General features: G+C 42.4%; 1 protein-coding gene across 9 annotated transcripts in view; it reads left to right on the top strand.

The window, feature by feature from the left end:
- The window catches only part of DMD (dystrophin), a 4177531-nt gene that overhangs the window by 2776752 nt on the left and 1378095 nt on the right, over positions 1–22684 (top strand). For all 9 annotated transcript variants that reach the window (XM_075336500.1, XM_075336497.1, XM_075336505.1 and 6 more), the window contains one exon: positions 11391–11492. In XM_075336500.1, coding sequence (XP_075192615.1) covers positions 11391–11492 — 102 coding nt within the window. The remainder of the gene's footprint in view (positions 1–11390; positions 11493–22684) is intronic.

Raw genomic sequence — 22684 nt, 5'->3', positions numbered from 1 at the left:
CTTTTTGTCCAACAAGGTAAACGCTATGTCTGGCATCAAACAATTACACCTCATCATCCCAAGAACACCATCCCCACAGTGAAACATGGTGGTGGCAGCATAATGTTGTAGGATATTTTTCGTCAGCAGGGACAGCTAAAATAGTCCGAGTCAAGGGAAAGGTCAATAGTGCTGAATACAGGAATATTCTTTAGCAAAACCTGTTTCAGTCTGTCAGTAATTTGAGACTAGGATGGAGATTCCTCTTCCAACAAGACAATGACCCAAAACATACTGCTAAAGAAACATTCCAGTGGTTTAAAGGGAAATGTGTAAATGTATTGGAGTAACCTAGTCAAAGCGCAGACCTTAGTTCAATAGAGAATCTGTAGCAAGACTTAATGATTGCTGTTCACAAGAGGAAAACATCTAACTTGAAGGAGCGGGACCAGTTTTGCCTTGAGAAATGGGCAAAAATCACAGTGGAAAGGTCATAGAGAATTATCCAAAGTGAATTGAAGCTGTAATTGTCACAAAAGGAGGCTCTACAAAGTACTGACATTTGGGGGTGAATAGTTATGCACATTGAAGTTTTCAGCTATTTTGGGCAATTTCTTGTTTGCTTCACAATAAAATGTGATCCAAATTTTCACAGTTCTAGATATGTTCTTTATATGAACTGATGCAAACCCTCAAAAAAACCTGTGAAATTCAAAGTTGTGAGGTAGGAAAACACAAACAAAAAGCCAAGGGGGTCAAAACTTTGCCAAGGGAGTGAATACTTTGCCAAGGGGGTGAATACTTTTACAATGCACTGTATCTGCTAAATACCTGCTTTTTCTACCCTGCGCTGATCTCCTCTGGGTCAGTGTGGTCAAGAACCACTTCTGCCAGTAATTTTATAGCTTTATTTGATTTCATTTCAACAGAGCAGTTTTTTCACATCTGGCCTCCATTGTTGACAGGGCATCACTGCTGTTAGACCTCAGTTAGGCAGCTTTTGCTGGGTTAGCACCAATATTAACTATATATATATATTACTAGTGACTAATCGTGTACTAATAAAAGATATTTATTAAACACACCGAAAAGGTTAAATGCTACACAAAAAGCACTATGCCTAAATAACACAATCCTCACAATAATCTATGAATAATTCCCACCCACTTTGCACGCACACGAGATTCTCCCCTGCCTGTCACTTGCTTTCCCTACAAGGCTGCAGGCTGGGGGATGATGATCTGCTAAGAAGCGCAGGGGACAGCGGTGGAAGAGAAGAGCAGAAGAAGGGACCAGGCACATAAGATGGCAAAGGGAAAAGAATGACAGAAGCAGGAGGATGAGAAGTGAAGAACAACAGAAGATCTGTCTCAGCCAAGTATTTAAACCTGGGAAGAGGAGACTGTGGAGAAAGAGCGCAATAGGGTCTTATCTGGTATAACAGTAACAGTAGATAATATAATTGGATGCACTCACCTATAGGGGTTGTGAAAGTCACAACTCCTATATAAACATGGTAGTAGGGTGAATAGCCTCAGCCCTGCAGGATAGGAATCAAAGTATATGTAGAAAGACAGGTCTCCTACCGCGCTTATCACCATTCAAGAAGCAGATGTTTTTAATCCATGTCCTTTATTCCAAAAGCATAATACAGGTCTATGTATTTCAAGGGTCTCAGCCCTCTTCATCAGGACAATTTTAAAATGACAGGATAATCAATAAAGTATTTAATCCTGGCAGGCCAGTCTCTGTGTATGCATATGCCCACCTGCACAAGTGCTTGCATCAGCAATAATAAATCATTACACCACTAGGATACCTGCAGGCAGTGTCTCTTGTCCACACAAAAGGATTTCTCAATCCTTTGTATAACATCCTGACATATCACCTGACATGGTAATTACTAGTGTTGAGCGAGTATGCTTGTCACTACTCGGTACTCGCACGAGTATCACTGTACTCGGGCTACTCGGCGGGGACCGAGAAATCTCGCGATACTCGTGCTGTACTCGTGGTCTTCATCCCTGCATGTTGGCGCTCTTTTGAGAGCCAGCCCTCATGCAGGGATTGGCTGGCAGACCACTGCAATGCCACAGCCCTGTTAGTTGTGGAATTGCAGTGATTGGCCGGCCTGAACAGCGTGACCGAGCCTTTATACCGGCGGGCGCGCTGTGCTCTGCACACAGCCATCCAGACAGTCAGAGCAGGGAGAGTGTTGCTGCTTCAGGGAAAGGTTTGCGGCCCTTTATAGTTATTTCCGTAGCAGGGCTGCAAACAGTGTGACCAGAAGTCCTTCTCAGGACTATTGAGGTTGTATACAGGCAGGCAGGGTATAGCCAGGTCGGAGTACAGGAGCAGAGTCCTTCTCAGGACTATTGTTGCTGTATACAGGCAGGGCAGGCAGGGTATAGCCAGGTCGGAATACAGGCTAGTGACCAGAAGAGTACTTCTCAGGACTATTGTAGCTGTATACAGGCAGGCAGGCAGGGTATATAGCCATTCCTAGTGGTGACCGTATACCAGCCTTCATCACCATATCTGGGGCTGGTGTACACAGTCTAAAACAGTCCTGATAGTGTCAGACTTCTCAGTAATTGTCGCTCCTAAAAACCTGTTAGGTTCTTAGTGCGTCCGTGCTTGCATTTAAAAACCGCACGTGTGTGCCTGTCGGTGGCAGCGTACAGGTGCACTTGTGTGCGTTTTGCACAAACTAGTATATAACGCACAAGTCTAGTGAATAATACACGTCAGTCAGCAGTGTCTGATAGTGTCAAACTTCTCAGTAATTGTCGCTCCTAAAAACCTGTTAGATTCTTAGTGCGTCCGTGCTTGCATTTAAAAACCGCACGTGTGTGCCTGTCGGTGGCAGCGTACAGGTACACGTTTTGCACAAACTAGTATATAACGCACAAGTCTAGTGAATAATACACGTCAGTCAGCAGTGTCTGATAGTGTCAAACTTCTCAGTAATTGTCGCTCCTAAAAACCTGTTAGATTCTTAGTGCGTCCGTGCTTGCATTTAAAAACCGCACGTGTGTGCCTGTCGGTGGCAGCGTACAGGTACACGTTTTGCACAAACTTGGATATAACGCACAAGTCTAGTGAATATAATACACGTCAGTCAGCAGTGTCTGATAGTGTCAAACTTCTCAGTAATTGTCGCTCCTAAAAACCTGTTAGGTTTTTAGTGCGTCCGTGCTTGCATTTAAAAACCGCACGTGTGTGCCTGTCGGTGGCAGCGTACAGGTACACGTTTTGCACAAACTTGGATATAACGCACAAGTCTAGTCAATATAATACACGTCAGTCAGCAGTGTCTGATAGTGTCAAACGTCTCAGTATTTGTCGCTCCTAAAAACCTGTTAGGTTCTTAGTGCGTCCGTGCTTGCATTTAAAAACCGCACGTGTGTGCCTGTCGGTGGCAGCGTACAGGTGCACTTGTGTGCGTTTTGCACACACTTGGATATTCAGGTGGAATCATTACAGATAAACGCACCCGCCTGTCAACTGAAAATGCTGACAGGCTGACTCTGATCAAGATGAACAAGGGTTGGATTGGGCCAGACTTCACCACACCACCAGCAAATGAGAGTGGAAAAGTTTGTAACGGGAATTTGCCATGTACCTCCACTCACCCATGGGTACACACTTCTAGACTTTGGATAATCGCTGGACTGCTCCTCCTTCTCCTCATGCGCCACCATGATGACCGTTACAATAGTTAGGCCGTTGTTTCAGGTATACCCCCAGTGGTAAATTTTTTCGCCCATTCTTTCAGAATGGACATTACAATGACAGCAGACCCACTCCTTTGCAATGGGAACAATATTTTGAGGCCCTCATGCACATCTCTATCCAGGGACAATGTGGAGCCTCCCAATTTTTGGCTGCCCTGCCAAAGGGCTATACTACAATAGACCCACTTCCTTACAATGGGCACTTCTGGTTTACAGGCCATCATGCACGTCTCTATCCAGGGACAATGTGGAGCCTCCCAATGTTTGGCTGCCCTGCCAAAGGGCTATACTACAAAAGACCCACTTCCTTACAATGGGCACTTCTGGTTTACAGGCCATCATGCACGTCTCTATCCAGGGACAATGTGGAGCCTCCCAATTTTTGGCTGCCCTGCCAAAGGGCTATACTACAAAAGACCCACTTCCTTACAATGGGCACTTCAGGTTTACAGGCCCTCATGCACGTCTCTATCCAGGGACAATGTGGAGCCTCCCAATTTTTGGCTGCCCTGCCTAAGGGCTATACTACAATAGACTCACTTCCTTACAATGGGCACTTCAGGTTTACAGGCCCTCATGCACGTCTGTATGCAGGGGCATTGGTGAACCTCACAATTTTGGACTGCCCTGGCCAAGGAAAATACTACAAAGACTCACTTCCTCAAAATGGGCACATTAGACTCAAGAGGCCTTCATGCACGTTTCTTCTCAGGGACATCAGAGTGCCACACAATGTTTCACGTAAAATCTTTCATGTAATCTCCAAAAGTAACATACACGAGCTCTATCTCACTATTGGGTATGTGCCCTTAACATTTTCGCCATGAAAATTCATTTTGGTGTCATTTTTGAAGGTTTTCTAGTGAGTCCGTAAAAATGGCGTAAAACGCGGACAAAATTGTTCACAGCTGTGACTTTAGAGTGATAAATGCTTCAAGGGGTCTTCCCCCTGCTGTTGCCATGTCATTTGAGCACTCTTCTGAGACTTTTTTGACATTTTTAGGGTTTCTACATGCTGCCGGGGGTCATTTCATAAAAATACTCGGGTCTCCCATAGGATAACATTGGGCTCGGTGCTCGGGCCGAGTACACGAGTATCTTGGGATGCTCGGCCCGAGCCTCGAGCACCCGAGCTTTTTAGTACTCGCTCATCACTAGTAATTACCAGTGTTAGAAGATGGCCTCTTATCTGAAGGAGGTTTGTTTATCACTATCAATACATGCATTTTTAGGAGGGCATGTAAATGTTGTGAGTACAAAGGCAAACATTGTGTAAAACTTACTAAAGGCCCCTTTACACACTGCAACATCGCTAACGACATTGCTGTAATGTCACCGGTTTTGTGATGCAATAGCGGCCTCCCCAGCGACATTGCAGTGTGTGACACGCATCAGCAACTTGGTCCCCGCTGGGAGGTTGCTAATCGCTACAAATCTTTCAGGACCATTTTTTGGTCCTTTTTTTCCCCCTGAGCAGCATGCATTGGTGTGTTTGACACCGTTACAACGACTTCGTTAGCGACTTCCCTTTCAAACAGCTGCTTTAACACGTCCCTAATGACCAGCTAGATCGTTCTGCAGGTCCGTATCACTACTGCGTCGTTGGCCAGGTCTGCCTGTTTGACAGCTCACCAGCGACTCAAAAGAAACTTTGTAGCGATCCCGGCCAGGTTGGGATCGCTGGTGGGATCGCTAGAAAGTCTCAGTGTGTAAAGGGGCCTTAAGACTTGTAAGGCATGTAAATGAGGGACATAGATATGGGAATGTATTCCCTGGGAAGGATGTTTCGGAATATTGTGTGATTTTTACATTTATTGTATCACTTGTAAGGGTAAGTTCGCACACTGCGTTTTTTTGACGCTGCGATTTTGTGAGTTTTTTTGCGGCAAAAAACGCACAAAAACGCACCCGCGGCAAAAAAATTCGGCAAAAACGCATGAGTTTTTACCGCGTTTTGGTGCGATTTTTGCTGCATTTTGTTACGTTTCTGCTAACTGCGTTTTTATGCGTTTTTTTATCAGTGAACAATGCCATTAAAGATTGTTGAAAGAAAAAGAAAAAAACAGGTCTGATATCATTTCCTTCTTCAATATGTTCTTCATTTTCCCCTAGTGTATGCAGGAGAGCAGACAGCTGCAGAACTACAAGACTCAGCATGCTCCATCGAAGACTGGATGCTGGATGCTGGAGGGAGAGGCAGGGGGAGCAGAACTACAAGGCTCAGCATACTTCATCCACTAGTGTATGCAGGAGAGCAGAGAGCAGCTGCATAACTAAAAGGCTCAGCATGCTCCATCGAAGAATGTATGCAGGAGTTTTTTGCCCCTTAAAAAAATGATGTGGGCTTTGCCATATTTTTATATGTTAGCCAGGTACAGCAGGCAGGTACGGGCTGCCCCCAACCCTCAGCTGCCTATTTGTACCCGGCTAGGAACTAAAAATGTAGGGAAGCCCTTTTTTATTTAATAAGTTAATGAATTTCATGAAATAATTAAAAAAAATGTTGTGGGCTTCGCTCAATTTTTGAGTCCAGCCAGGTGCCATTAGGCAGCTGGGGATTGGAATCCGCAGTGCAGAGTGCCCAAGCTTTTTGGGCACCCCCGCTGCCAATTGCAGTCCGCAGCCACCCCAGAAAATGGCGCTTTCATAGAAGCGCCATCTTCTGGCGCTGTATGCAACTCCTCCAGCTGCCCTGATGCCAGGTGACTTACTGGGTAATGATGGGGTTAGGGCTCTCTGTATATTATCAGCTGGCCCTAAGTCCGAAATTCATGGTGTCACGCCAATATTAGACATGGCCACCATGAATTTCTAGTAAAGATAAAAAAAAATACAACACACAAAAAAATGTTTTATTACAAATAAAACCCCCACCCTCCACAGTAATCCTGGGTCAAGGATCCCGCGCCGTCCAATCCGGATCCAATATTATCTGACTGGTTTGCTGGAAGGCAAAGCAATCAGATGATATGTCAGGTTCAAGGAAGTGAATCACATCACACATCAGCTGATTGTATAAATGCAGTTTATACAATCAGCTGATGCATCAGTGCACAAAAAAAAATAAAAATACGCACGTCTGTGCTGACTCTCGTCTGATCGCTCCAAGAGCTGCTGGTAATCAGTGATTCGGTCTCCTGACGGCATCAGCTGATAGTTTAAGCCGGACAGGCGGTAAAAAGCCAGCATCACTGCAAGACTTACGATCAGCTGATGCGTCAGGTGCCGCATCAGCTGATCACCTCCAGGTCCTGCAGCTATCGGACGTGCCCGGTAGTCTGCACACAGCCGGAGCGGGGGTGGTGGTATCGGGAAGAGGAGCTGGGAGTGGACATGGCACCGGGAGTCTGCAGACAGGTGAGTATGAGATTTTTTTTCTACTGTTCACTTTTGATTTTGCAGCTGCTTCCACCTCCCGTCCAGACATGGCACCGCTCTGGAGCGGACATGGCGCCGGGCGGGAGGTGGAAGCAGCAGTGGCGGTACCGGGAGGATTCACGCTTCTGTGTTTACCAACAGAAGTATTCCTCTTCCTGTACATGTCACTTTACTACCCACCCCTTGCATTTATAGCTGTGTTTTTAGTCATAGAAACACATTAAAACGCAGCTATATTTGCAATTTGCGTGTTTCATTGCGTTTTTGAACATCTCATTGAACTCAATGGGTGGAAAACGCAGTTAAAAACGCAAAAATAATTGACATGCTGCGTTTTTGTGGGCACCAGAAAAACGCAGCTAAAAAAATGCTGTGTGCAGACAGCATAAATGAAAACTCACAGACTTTGCTGGGGAAGTAAAGTCTTGCAGTTTTCTGAGCAAAAACGCACCTGAAAAACGCACAAAAACACCGCGAAAAATGCACTGTGCGCATATAGCCTAAAGACCGCTTTACACACTGCGATATCGGTACCGATATCGCCAGCATGTGTACCCGCCCCCATCAGTTGTGCAACACGGGCAAATCTCTGCCTGTGTCGCACAACATTGCCCAGACCCGTCACATGGACTTACCTTCCCTGCGACGTCGCTGTGACCAGCGAACCGCCTCCTTTCTAAGGGGGCGGTTCGTTCAGCGTCACAGCAACGTCACAGCAGCGTCACTGAATCGCTGCCCAATAGAAGCGGAGGGGCGGAGATGAGCGGGAAGAACATCCCGCCCACCTCCTTCCTTCCACATTGTGGCCGGGAGGCAGGTAAGGAGAGCTATCTCATTCCTGCGGTGTCACATGGAGCGATGTGTGCTGCCGCATTAACGAGGAACAACTTCGTTACTGCTGCAGTAACGATATTTGAGAATGGACCCCCATGTCACTAATGAGCGATTTTGCACATTTTTGTGATGATGCAAAATCGCTCATAGGTGTCAAACGCAACAGCATCGCTAAAGCGACCGGATGTGCGTCACAAATTCCGTGACCCCAACAAGATCACTTGAGCGATGTCGTAGCGTGTAAAGCCCGCTTAAGGCAAGTAAATGAGAGACAGAGGTATGGGAATATAATTTACACTTGACAGAGGCAGATTTGTGGGATACATAAACATATTATTTGTCCCCTTTAAGTTAATACTTTGTAGCGCCAAATTTGTTGTGATTACAGCTGAAAGTCGCCTGGGGTATGGTATAAAAAAAATGGCTGGAGATTAGTATAAAAGGCTATCGGTCATTTTTAACTGAACAGTGTAACTGTAAAAAAAATGGAGCAAAAAGTAAACAAAAAAACTACTCATAGAAAGAACCCCTCAAATGAGGAAAAATCAATTAACCACAAGTTTTAGAACCGCATAATGAATATTTAAAATAATATCAAATTTCAATTTCAGTCATTTTTGACCGAACAGAACAGCAGGGAAAAAGATATTACTATATATCAATATATTGTTGATTGCTCTCAATGAGAGAAACAAAAATATACATTCTTCTAGTTGTGATACCTTTAATGCCTAACTAAAATAAAATAAAATGGTGTTACAAGCAAGCTTTCGAGACTCCTTAGGTCTCTTCATCAGGTGCGCTATACCATGCCTGATGAAGAGACCAAAGGAGTCTCGAAAACTTGCTTTGTAACACCATTTTATTTTATTTTAGTTAGGCATTAAAAGGTATCACAACTACAAGAATATATATTTTTGTTTCTGTCACTGAGAGCAATCAATCATTTTTCAACTGGCTAACATGGTACCAAAACCTTTTTTATTTTAACTCCATGTATTGTGTAACATTTATATATACAGTGCCTTGCGAAAGTATTTGGTCCCCTTGAATTTTCAAACCTTTTCCCACATTTCAGGCTTCCAAACATAAGATAAAAAATTTAATGTTATAGTGAAGAATCAACAACAAGTGGAACACAATTGTGAAGCTGAACGAAATTTATTGCTTATTTTAAACTTTTTAAAAAAAATAAATAACTGAAAATTGGGACGTGATATATTATTCGGCCCCTTTAAGTTAATACTTTGTAACGCCACCTTTTGCTGCGTTTACAGCTGCAAGTCACTTGGGGTATGTCTATATCAGTTTTGCACATCGAGAGACTGAAATTCTTGCACATTCTTTCTTTGCAAATAGCTCGAGCTGAGTGAGATTGGATGAAGAGTGTTTGTGAACAGCAGTTTTCAGCTCTTTCCACAGATTCTCGATTCGATCCAGGTCTGGACTTTGACTTGGCCATTTTAAAACCTGGATAAGATTATTTGTGAGCCATTCCATTGTAGATTTTGCTTTATGTTTGGGATCATTGTCTTGTTGGAAGACAAATCTCCGTCCCAGTCTCAGGTCTTTTGCAGACTAGAATGGTCCTGTATTTGGCTCCATCAATCTTCCCATTAATTTTAACCATTTTCCCTGTCCCTGCTGAAAAAAAAAGCAGGCCCAAACCATGATGCTGCCACCACCATTTTTGACAGGGTGGATGGTGTATTCAGGGTGATGAGCTTTGTTGCTTTTACGCCAAACATATCATTTGGCATTGTGCCCAAATAGTTCAATTTTGGTTTCATCTGACCAGAGCACCTTCTTCCACGTGTTTGGTGTGTCTCCCAGGTGGCTTGTGGCAAACTTTAAACGACACTTTGCATGAATATCTTTGAGAAATGGCTTTCTCCTTGCCACTCTTCCATAAAGGCCAGATTTGTGCAGTGTGCAAGGCACTGTATACATCAGATAGATAAATAGAATTTATCTATCTATATACAGGTATAAAGATGTATATAGATGCTTCAACAGAGCAGAGCAGAAGAGATGAAGCTGCTCTGTCAATGTGACATTACCAGAAGCAGAAGACTTAAGGCTGCTTTACACCAGACAATCTATCGTGCGATAGATCGTCGGGGTCACGGTTTTTGTGACGCACATCCGGCATCGCTGGCGATGCCGGCCTATGTGACACCTCCTAGCGACGCAGTATCGCTCACAAATCGTGAGTCGTGTACTGCTCGCTAGGCTCCATAATATCGTTTAATTTAGTAGTTCATCGTTTCCGGGGTAGCACACGCCGCTCCGTGTGACACCCCGGGAACGATGAACAGCAGCTCACCTGCGTCACGCGGCCGCAGCCGGCTATGTGAAGGAAGGAGGTTGGCGGGATATTTATGTCCCGCTCATCTCCGCCCCTCTGCTTCCATTGGCCGGCGGCCGTGTGACGTCGCTGTGACGCCGAACGTCCCTCCCACTCCAGGAAGTGGACGTTTGCCGCCTACAGCGAGGTCGCCCGAGAGGTAAGTATGTGTGACGGGGGTTACTGACTTTGTGCGACACGGGCAGCGATTTGCCCATGATGCAAAAAGGACGGGGGCGGGTACGATCGATTGTGAAATTGCACAATCGGTCGTACCGTGTAAAGCAGCCTTTACTGGCAGGAGCATTATGTGACCACTCTGAGCCAGATGAGATTGACAAAAAGCAGAACAGATGGATAAGCAACTACTCGCCAGTATATTCTTGGCCACATAGCCAAAAAAAGAAAGTTCAGAAAAAAAACCTTTAATATAGAAAAAGGAAATATAAAATAAACTTTAGTGATAGTTATTTGGCACTTTGACACCAAAAAAGCATTTTCTTTCATTGCTCCTAATTATAAACACAAATTATACTGAAATAATTGCTAACCATTTATAGTAGTAAATGTTCTTAAGACATTCAGATTAGTTGATGTAGAATACAAGTTTTTTGCTAATGTCTAAATACTAATGCACTGTCACATTTTTCTTTAGACCTTTGGAAAAATTGCTACTTGACAGGCAAAATCTGTCATGATTTCTACTTCACACTGGCAAATGGCCTTTTAAGAATCTATTATTAAAGTTTGTTAATGTTTTATGTATTTAAAATGTTTCTCTTTGACAAATTAAAATGTATAAAATTGCTGGTGATACATCTTCTGTGACTTGACTTGTTCTTACATCGACATTTCAATATCTTTAATTGCAAAAAGCAAACAATTAGATTATATTAGAGTGCTCAGATTTCAAGAACACACCATTCTCTCTCTCCCTCTCATCCTTTCACTGTCTGTGTACATACGTTACTATTGCTATAGGTGTGTAGATGCTCTGTATGTGATATCAATCATACATTCATTGCCAATTAATTTTATTGAAGCCGTATCATAGTTGTTTCTACTATTGTAATATATTTCCAATTCTAAGTGTTCAATATTTTTTTCTGTTACAGGAAACAGAGGATGCTATAGCAGCGAAAAGGCCACATGTGGAAGGTATATTGTCAAAGGGGTATCAGCTTCAAGCAGAGAAATCCACATCCTATCATTTAAAGGTACATATTATGGCCATATGTCATGCTATTTCTTTGAAACTTATCTTATATAAAGGTAACATTTGTTGTGAATATGTGGGAATATTTTGATTGGTTAGTTAACATCTAGATTTCTTTTCACAGGCAGTAGTCGTGTTCTGAACACATACAGTCATGTCTCATGTCTCAGGATAGAATTTCTTGTCACTGAATTATAGGGGAATCATTTATATTGATATCACATTCAGTTTTGGCTTTTCACTTTAAAGCCTGAAAAGTACCTTCTATGCACAAGGATCTCATAGTATATGATGCAGAGATTATTGGACAGTCTAAATCTCTGTATTTTAATAAATCTGGTCAGGATCAAGAGTGATGCCATGTTAGAAATACAAAAAAGTGGAGAATAGAAAAAGAACAGATTGCACACATGGGATCAAACCCTGTAAAAGGACATTGCAAGTTATGTATGTACATATGTACATCACATAGAAGACTGAATCGTCTGTATATACATATATACATCACAAAGAGGACTATGACCACTGTATATACCTCATATAGGAGACCGCTGTATATATATATATATATATATATATATATATATATATATATATCACACAGAAAACTACAACTGCTGTTTATACATCATATAGGAGACTAATACTAATTTATACACATCATAGAGGAGACTGCGATTGCTGGAAGTACATCACATAGGAGACTGAGGCCGCTGTATATACATCATATGAGAGATTGAAACTGTTATATATACATCATATAGATGACACTGAGACTGTTCTATATACATCATATAGGAGAGTGAGACTGCTGTTTCACAAATAAATGATTCATCTCAGGACACCCAGATCCTGGAAATGGGGGGAGATGAAAGGTTGCAGTGCTTCCAGTCTCAGGTGTGTAAAGGAGCCGATTCCATTTCCACACCAAGGGTTCAGGACTCAGAGAGTGAACTCCACCCACAGAAAAAAATTCAGACATCGTTATTGCTCAGTGTCAATGTTTCAGTGTGTGTGTCGCTGAAGTGGTAGCATGAGTGTGTGCATAAGTGTACATATACATTGCCAGTATACAAAACTAAAACCAGCAGCCCACTTTGCAGTTCAATGCTGCAGTGTGAAACCATATGCCTTTGGTTTATACAATTTGATACGGTTATATTACAATAGTATACCAATCAAATAGAACTAAGAATTTACTAATAATACCAAATGGATCTAACTATAGATGAGCAGATTGATCTGTGGATGATTGAGTCAAATTTCATGAAAATCGCTATTTAACGTGAATGTGAACATTTTGAGATTTGATTAATAGTTTGCAAAAAAAAATGCCTGCCACCATTTCCCACTCTGCTGAAGCATTAGAGAGAAGGCTAATGTCATTTTTTTTGCTGCTGTGCTGGCATACCCATAATGCCCTGCAGTTATGACATCGTACAGATTATCATTAGGGATGATCGAATACCTCAAATATTTGGCTTCGTGAATATTTGCTGAATAGGTCGCTGCTATTCGACTATTCACGAATATTCGATGCGCAATGTAAGTATATGGGAAACCCGAATAACAAGTATTCGGAACTATTCGGGCTTCCCATAGACTTACATTGCGCATCGAATATTCGCATAGCGGCAACCTATTCGTCACGAAGCCGAATATTTGAGGTATTCGATCATCCCTAATTATCATACCTTGCATAGTAAGGGTCAGTCTCTAGACCATTTGAGCTCAGTGGTTACAAGAGGGCACAGTTTGTATGACAGAAATGTTACTCTTCTATAGGGGCACTGGTTAAGTGTTTCCTCCATAAAGTGTAAACTCTTATAATCAGAAGCGTCCTCTCTCTACGGTGGTGTATAAGCTTTTATAGTCAGCAAGGGTCCTATCTCCCTTCCATGTAGAGTGTAAACTCTCCAGAAAAATTTAGAGTGCACACAGTTGGTGTAGTTGAGGTGCTAGTGAAACGGGACTGGGATGCCAGAATACAGTAGAAGATGTTCACTTCACACTCAATCATGAAGAAGTATGAAGTTTATTAAAGTGGTACAGGCAAAATAAGTTAATCTATAATGCTCTTTGGTTGCAAATGTTGTTGTGACATTTCAATTTGATAAAAACTAAAAATTGTTATCCTGGAACATACTAAATATGAATGTCTCCATGGGACACCAATACAAGAAACGTAGCCAAAAAAGAAAAATGTGCAAAAAAGCAATACATTGATACAAATTATCAAAAAATTACAAAACTTTATTAAAATATTAATACATTTAAAAGCTAATTGTTTCAACAATACAAAGGTTAAAAATGGTGCGTGAGCCACTGTGAGAGCCCCTATGGTATTTAGTATAGAACAAAGATTGCTTTGTTATGAGTAATACAATGCAATATGCATAAATAATCAATTAAATTTAATTGTAAATTCATTACAAGAGAATCTGCACAAAAAAGTGCTCAGAAATTCTGAACACACAGTAAAGAATCACAAATCATGAAAGTAATTATACAATAGCAGAAGGGCTCACCCATCAAACATCCGAAAGGTGTTTCACTGTTGCTTCATCAGGGGTGGTTGGTAAGACATGGACATAGTATTTAAAAAGTGTATAACTAATGGAATGGATACATATTAATATCAGCAGGTGATAATGATATAAGCATGTAAACACTTACTGAAGCTGTAAATCACACACAAAGATGCCAGCACATGCGCACTAATGCGTATTAGAGACATCAGAAAGTCATTTTAGCTAATTTGACTTAAAACAATGAAAAGACCCAATTAGGAACATAGTGGTGGGAGTATCAAAGAAATATAGGCAGTAATCACATGACCGTACCACATGACAAGATAGTCACACTATGTGGTGTACAGGTGACCTCTGCATCACAATGGTGCAATCAAAGTAGAGCAAGAAGGGCATCTAAGTTGATAACACAGTCATCACATGATCGAGTAAAGGCCCCTTTACACACTGAGACTTTCTAGCAATCCCACCAGCGATCCCAACCTGGCCGGGATCGCTACAAAGTCTCTAGTAAGTCACTGGTGAGCTGTCAAACAGGCAGACCTAACCAACGACGCAGTAGCGATATGGACCTGCAGAACGACCTAGCTGGTCATTGGGGACGTGTTAAAGCAGCTATTTGGAAGGGACGTCGCTAACGATGTCGTTGTAACGGTGTCAAACATACCAATCCATGCTGCTCAGTGGGAAACAAAGGACCAAAAAATGGTCCTGAAAGATTTAAAGGGATCAGCAACCTCACAGCAGGGGCCAGGTCGCTGATGCGTGTCACACACTGCAATGTCGCTGGGGAGGTCGCTATTACGTCACAAAACCGGTGACGTTACAGCGATGTCGTTAGCGATGTTGCAGTGTGTAAAGGGGCTTTAAAGGTACCGTCACACATAACGAGATCGCTAGCGAGATCGCTGCTGAGTCACGTTTTCTGTTCCTGATCCCGTTAGCGATCTCGTTGTGTGACATCTACCAGCGATCAGGCCCCTGCTGTGAGATCGCTAGTCATTGCAGAATGGTCCAGGTCATTTTCTTCAAAGGCGATGACCTGCTGGGCAGGACACATTGTTGTGTTTGACACTGTGTGACAGGGTCACAGTGACTGCTGAGATTGTTATACAGGTCGCTACTGTGTATCATTCCTGCATCGTTGGTAAGGTCTGACTGTGTGACATCTCACCAGCGACCTCCCAGTGACTTACCAGCGATCCCTATCAGGTCGCATCATATTCAGGATCGCTGATAAGTCGTTGTGTGTGACTGTGCCTTAAGGCAGAAGGAAAAATAATCACCTGACCTGTGTCTAGGCAAACACCTCACCAGAGACCGAAACGACAATCAAGAATATGAAAAGGGGCATGTGCATTAGGGGACCAATGGAGATGACAAAAGATAATTGACCTCACAGTCAATAGACCATATGGGCCATGTAATCAGTACACACTGAAGAGGAATTGAAAAGCATAAAACTTGCAATTTATGAGGAAAATGGAAGGACTGTGGAAAGTTTAAAAAAAAACAAGCATAAAAACAACTAATAAATTAAATATATGTAAAAAGATGAAAGTGGCAAAATATTTGGTGAGGTGAAAATGTGAATAAAGATATAAGAAAAAAGGCGTGTAAGTGTCTCGCCCAGGGCTATGGGTACTCGGTCCCGGGCGGAGTACTGCTGGGGAGATGTCACTTGGTGGCTGTTGCCCGATTCCATGACTCTGGGGATGCTTTTTAAAAGGGTTATATTTACAGGGGAGATTAAATGAAAGTTTATAACGTGATGCCACCTGTGATGTGTGGCCAGGTAGGGGGCCGCTGCTGCAGGGTTCTTCTCACTGGGGGTCGATGTTGATTGCAGCCAAGATGGAGTCACTCCCCACAGGTGGAGTGGTTGCCCCGGGAGGGTGGCCGGCTGGCTGTTAGTGGTTCGTGGGCGCTGCAGCGCGGGATGGTGTTGCCGGTAAATAATGGAAACAAGGCAAGAGCTCCGGCTCAGATATTTACTCACTGGTTAGGAGATTGCCCGAGAGTGTTTTGGTTCACTGCTTGTAAGTCTCTGGTTATCTGGGCAAGTTCCAAGCGGTTACCGGTGTCAGTGTAAATGTCCTGTTTGTCTATCAACTGGCAGCAGGAACCTGGGCTGAGCTCCTGCTCACAAGCTCCAGGCTCCGCAACAGAAAGATGAGCTGTGTTTCATATCACCAGCACTGGTGCTTTCCTGCAACCATTCTGGTCTCAGGGGACTCCTCTCCAGCAAAGCTCACTATGTGTCATGGCTACCTCCTCTTCTACCCCATAAGGCAACTGCCCCCCAGTGGTTGTACTGGTGACCGGGAAGTCCCATGCTACTGGATAGCTGACTCTACCTGCCCACCCCAGTCCACTCCCCCCTGTGGGGAAGTTACCTAACTGCATGTGAAATGTGTATTGGTGTGAACACTGGCAAACAACTTACCCTAGATAGATATTGCTCCTTAATTCAGTTGCAGTACCCTGTAGCGACCAGAGCCTCAGGGGCGCTACATAAGTGTATTGGATCATATATATTATGAATGTACAATAAAATAAAAATGAATAAGCATATGTATTATGAAAAACAAGTAAAAGTGAAAGATAATAGGAGTAAAGTGGCTAAAAAGTGACATTTCATTGATCCAGGAATCTCTGTTACCTGTTAGTCCATGGTTATCACCAAGCCATTAAACCTGCACATACAAATAAAATAAGTATTTAACACGTCGCCAATTTTCTAAGTAAATCTAATATATAAAGCTGAATGCGTGTATGTGTGTGTGTGTGTGTGTGTGTGTGTGTTTGTGTGTGTGTTTGTGTGTGTGTGTGTGTATGTCCGGGATTGGCATCTACACCGTTGCAGCTACAGCCACAAAATTTTGCCCACTCACACGTCTGGACCCTGAGAGCATCATAGGCTATGTTGTGAGGCGAAATTTTAACCCCGCGCGTTCCAATTTACCAATCAATTTTGCCCCTATCTACATAAAAGTGAAACGAAAAGTGTATCCGCATTTACAATCACGAAATTTTGCACAGACACCTCATGTGACCCAGGGAACGTCGTAGACTATGTTTTGACAGGAAAATTTACCCCACACTTTACAGTTACTCTCCAAAAAATATGCCTCCATTAAACTAAATGGAGCCTGGAACTACAGGTTATTAGTAGGAGCTGTGATTGGTTGCTATTGGAACAAAAGACATTCATAGTATAAGAAGCTTATATGTGAGATAATAAGATGTTGTTGGGGAGACGGATAGAGAGAGACAGACAGAGAGACAGACAGAGAGACAGACAGAGACAAACAGTGAAAGAGACTGACCTAGAAAGAGACTGACCTGGAAAGAGACTTACCTGGAAAGAGACAGACAGACATGCAGACAGGGACAGAGACAGGCAGACAGGGAAGGAGGAGACAGCCAGAGAGACAGACAAAGATAGATGGGGAAAGACACAGACCTTGATAGAGACAGACGGGGAAAGAGACAGAGAAATAGAGACAGACAAGGAAAGAGACAGACAGAGACAGGCAGACAGGGAAAGAGACAGACAGGAAAAGACATGGACAAAGAAATGGGGAGATAGATGGGGAAAGAGACCGACCTGGGAAAGAGACAGACCTAGAAAGAGACAGATAGAGACAGACAAAAAAGAGACAGACAGAGACAGGCAGAAGGGGAAAGAGACAGACGGGGAAAGAGACAGATGGGGAAAGAGACAGACCTGGAAAGAAACAGACCTGGAAAGAGACAGACCTGGAAAGAGACAGGCGGAGCATATTGCTTGGCCAAATTAGTTAAATCTGTGTGGAATATCTGTGGTGTTGAAATATATGTTGTGAAATGCTTCTATTAGCTTAGTTTTTGGCTTTTTTATAATTACATTTCTATCTATTTGTTTTGTGGTTTTTGTGTGCACAATAAATTTTTGTTATTACATTCTATTTTGTTAACAACAGTTATTAACCCGGGCGAAGCCGGGTAGTACAGCTAGCATATTTCTAAAGGTACTATTGACATGAAATGCTTACCAGATGTCAGTAAAACCCATTTAATCCACAAAGGCAAAGAAATGAAATCATAATGTCCATTAATTAAGTTCTGTGCAATAAAGAGAAAAAACATATGGAAAAGTATTGAACAAATAAAGAATGGGAGGCACAAAAAGCCATGGAAAGTCATGACACCAACTGAAATCTATCAGTAATTAGAAAGCAATACTGGGATTTAGTGAAAAATAATAGCAGCTGGTTCAACTGATGGCTATAAAAAGGTGTCTCATTACCAAGGGGCCACACAAGGAAATCTCATAATGGATAAAACCAATGAGCTGTCTTATCACATTTGCAACCTTATTATTGGAAAACGTATTGATGACATTGGTTACAGAATTTCAAAACTACTGAAGATTCCAGTGAGCATTGTTGAGGCCATAATCTGAAAGTGGAAAGAACGTTATTTCCATATAAACCAGTAATGACCAGGTGCTCCCATAAAGTTTTTTATAGAGGAGCAAATTTAATTATAAGAATAGTTGTCCAAAAGTCAAGGACCACCTGTGTAGAGCTACAAAAAAATCGACCTGGAATCAGCAGGTACAATTGTTTCAAAGAAAATAGATAAGTAATGCATTCAACCTCCATGGCCTGTATGTATGCTCACCACGCAATATTCCATTGCTGAACAAAAAGAAGGTTCAAGTGTGTTTAAGGCTCAACAACATTTAGAAAAGCCTGTTAAATACTGGGAGAATATATTTGAGTCAGAGGAAATAAAAATTGAACTTGTAGGATGCCATAATACACATCATGTTTGGAGGCCATTGGCACCATAATATTAGTAAAGTTTGGGAGTGGTAACATTATTGTGTAGGGCTGTTTCTCAGCATAAAGCACTGGCAAACTTCATGTAATTGAAGGAAGAATAGATGAACAAATGTACCGACACATTCTTGACAAAAATCTGCTGTCATTTACCAAGATAATGAAGATGAAATGAGGGTGGATGTTTCAGCAAGATATTGATCCCAAAATCACAGCCGAGGAAATCTCAATTGGTTTCAAAGAAAGGAAATAAAGCTGCTGGAATGGCCCAGCCAATCATCTGACCGGAATCCATTAGGAAATTTATGGAAGGAACTAAAGCTCAGAATTTATAGAAGGAGCCCACGGAAGCTTCATGATTTGAGGAGTGTCATTGTTTTAGTCATGTGACTTATCCGTCACTAAGAAATTCCACCCATTAGCTAAAGGGATTTCCTTAAGTCTCTAATACACATTTGTGTGCATGTGCTGACATCTTTATGTGTTATTTCCAGTTTGGGTAAGTGTTTACATGCTTATATCATTATCACCAATCACAGACACCAATTCTGCATGACATCATGTAAAACGAAATATGTGGTCTATGTAGTGATGTGCCCGTGTGGAGGGTTTTATATTGGAAAAACCATTAGGTGTTTGTATATTCGATTCAGAGAACACTATAACTCAATCCTCACGGAAAAGGGATCTCCCAGACTAATAGACCACATACGAAAAAGCCCATGCTAGTCGACCTGATGTCCTGTGGTTTGCTGGCCTAGTGAGAACATCTTTACCCCCACAGGGAGGGGATTTCCATAAATCATTGTTGCAAACAGAGGCCAAACTAATAATTAAATATGGAGCACAGGGCAGTTTGGGTCTTAATGACTAGAATGATCTGGCCGTATTTTTGTGAGGTAGAGATGATTTTCTTGATCATTTTTTTTGTGTGATGTGCACGTATATAGAGGAATATTTTGTTTTAGTAAAAAACTGTCCTTAGTGAGGGGCCGGTATCCAGGTCTCCTCCCGCCGCTGATTTTACTCTGCACTGAAGTTTGAATAAAGTTCATCCGGCACAGCAGCTGATGTTGCGGTTATTTTCTTCACATCTCTGATGATTGGGACGCTGTTTCTCATTTGACCAGCACGCTGCACCCGGAGTTACACCTGGGCTGGTGCCGCATCTTTCTGGACGTGAGTCTATAACTGGGTAACAGTGACCCTGCTCAGGATCTAAACCCCGATCCAAATGAATCAGTGAGTGAACAAACGAGGTTTACAAAAGGCAATAAGTCTAACTTCTGCCCACCCACCGCACATGGTAATCTCATCGATCTGTTCCAAGATACGGTACTTAGGGATGTGGAAGCTTTAATGTATCCCAGTCTTGATTTGAACTTGAATAAAGGTAAAATGGCTGCAGTTCAAACTATGCGCTCATGGAGCGATACTGTTTTCCGCGAAGCGGATAAAGGAGGCAACATACAGTTAGGTCCAGAAATATTTGGACTGTGACACAAGTTTTGTTATTTTAGCTGTTTACAAAAACATGTTCAGAAATACAATTATATATATAATATGGGCTGAAAGTGCACACTCACAGCTGCAATATGAGAGTTTTCACATCCAAATCGGAGAAAGGGTTTAGGAATCATAGCTCTGTAATGCATAGCCTCCTCTTTTTCAAGGGACCAAAAGTAATTGGACAAGGGACTCTAAGGGCTGCAATTAACTCTGAAGGCGTCTCCCTCGTTAACCTGTAATCAATGAAGTAGTTAAAAGGTCTGGGGTTGATTACAGGTGTGTGGTTTTGCATTTGGAAGCTGTTACTGTGACCAGACAACATGCGGTCTAAGGAACTCTCAATTGAGGTGAAGCAGAACATCCTGAGGCTGAAAAAAAAGAAAAAATCCATCAGAGAGATAGCAGACATGCTTGGAGTAGCAAAATCAACAGTCGGGTACATTCTGAGAAAAAAGGAATTGACTGGTGAGCTTGGGAACTCAAAAAGGCCTGGGCGTCCACGGATGACAACAGTGGTGGATGATCGCCGCATACTTTCTTTGGTGAAGAAGAACCCGTTCACAACATCAACTGAAGTCCAGAACACTCTCAGTGAAGTAGGTGTATCTGTCTCTAAGTCAACAGTAAAGAGAAGACTCCATGAAAGTAAATACAAAGGGTTCACATCTAGATGCAAACCATTCATCAATTCCAAAAATAGACAGGCCAGAGTTAAATTTGCTGAAAAACACCTCATGAAGCCAGCTCAGTTCTGGAAAAGTATTCTATGGACAGATGAGACCAAGATCAACCTGTACCAGAATGATGGGAAGAAAAAAGTTTGGAGAAGAAATGGAACGGCACATGATCCAAGGCACACTACATCCTCTGTAAAACATGGTGGAGGCAACGTGATGGCATGGGCATGCATGGCTTTCAATGGCACTGGGTCACTTGTGTTTATTGATGACATAACAGCAGACAAGAGTAGCTGGATGAATTCTGAAGTGTACCGGGATATACTTTCAGCCCAGATTCAGCCAAATGCCGCAAAGTTGATCGGACGGCGCTTCATAGTACAGATGGACAATGACCCCAAGCATACAGCCAAAGCTACCCAGGAGTTCATGAGTGCAAAAAAGTGGAACATTCTGCAATGGCCAAGTCAATCACCAGATCTTAACCCAAGTGAGCATGCATTTCACTTGCTCAAATCCAGGCTTAAGACGGAAAGAGCCACAAACAAGAAGCAAGACCTGAAGGCTGCGGCTGTAAAGGCCTGGCAAAGCATTAAGAAGGAGGAAACCCAGCGTTTGGTGATGTCCATGGGTTCCAGACTTAAGGCAGTGATTGCCTCCAAAGGATTCGCAACAAAATATTGAAAATAAAAATATTTTGTTTGGGTTTGGTTTTTTTGTCCAATTACTTTTGACCTCCTAAAATGTGGAGTGTTTGTAAAGAAATGTGTACAATTCCTACAATTTCTATCAGATATTTTTGTTCAAACCTTCAAATTAAACGTTACAATCTGCACTTGAATTCTGTTGTAGAGGTTTCATTTCAAATCCAATGTGGTGGCATGCAGAGCCCAACTCGCGAAAATTGTGTCACTGTCCAAATATTTCTGGACCTAACTGTAGTCCGCTTGTCTCACAAAATGTATATGCATGAATGTTTGAGACAATTGCAAGATCATTCCACTTACACCCCATTATCATCTAAACCCATTAATGAGTATAAAAAGCAACTTACCCGTTTATTGACAGATACGTGGCCCTTGATTTTCTTTCACACACACAGGCAGAAAAATTGGTCCCAACTTTTCCGGCAAGACCTCACTGGTACTGTATCCCCAAGATTCACAAAAATATCACTAATCCCCCGGGCCGCCCGATAGTGGCAGGGATTGGCTCACTTACCGAGCCACTCTCCCACTATCTGGATTGGCATTTAAGACCTTTATTACAGCATATCCCGTCTTATGTAAAAGACAGTGGAGATTTTATATCTCTATTAAAAGGGATTAGGTGGCAGGAGGGATTTAGTTTGACATCCATTGATGTGGAAAATTTATACACCCAAATTCCACAGGTCTTGGGTGTAGAGGCAGTTAACACTAGAACTACTGGACTCGTGACACCTATATTGAAATACATGGTGCAAAGTAGTCAAAATGACTACCTCAGTAGTTCTAGTGTTAAAGATATAGTGGCACGTAGTGGAAAAAAACCTTTATTTTGTGATTTTGTGGGGGGAAGCACTGAATTTCGTGTTATCGAAGAATGCCTTTATGTTTTTGGAGCAGTGGTACGTACAATGAGGGGGTACCGCGATGGGTACCCCCA

The sequence above is a fragment of the Anomaloglossus baeobatrachus genome, chromosome 2 (genome assembly GCF_048569485.1).
Source record: "Anomaloglossus baeobatrachus isolate aAnoBae1 chromosome 2, aAnoBae1.hap1, whole genome shotgun sequence".
Classification (NCBI taxonomy): Eukaryota; Metazoa; Chordata; class Amphibia; order Anura; family Aromobatidae; genus Anomaloglossus; species Anomaloglossus baeobatrachus.
Note: the sequence above shows the minus strand (reverse complement) of the source record. Positions and strands in the feature narration are given on the sequence as shown.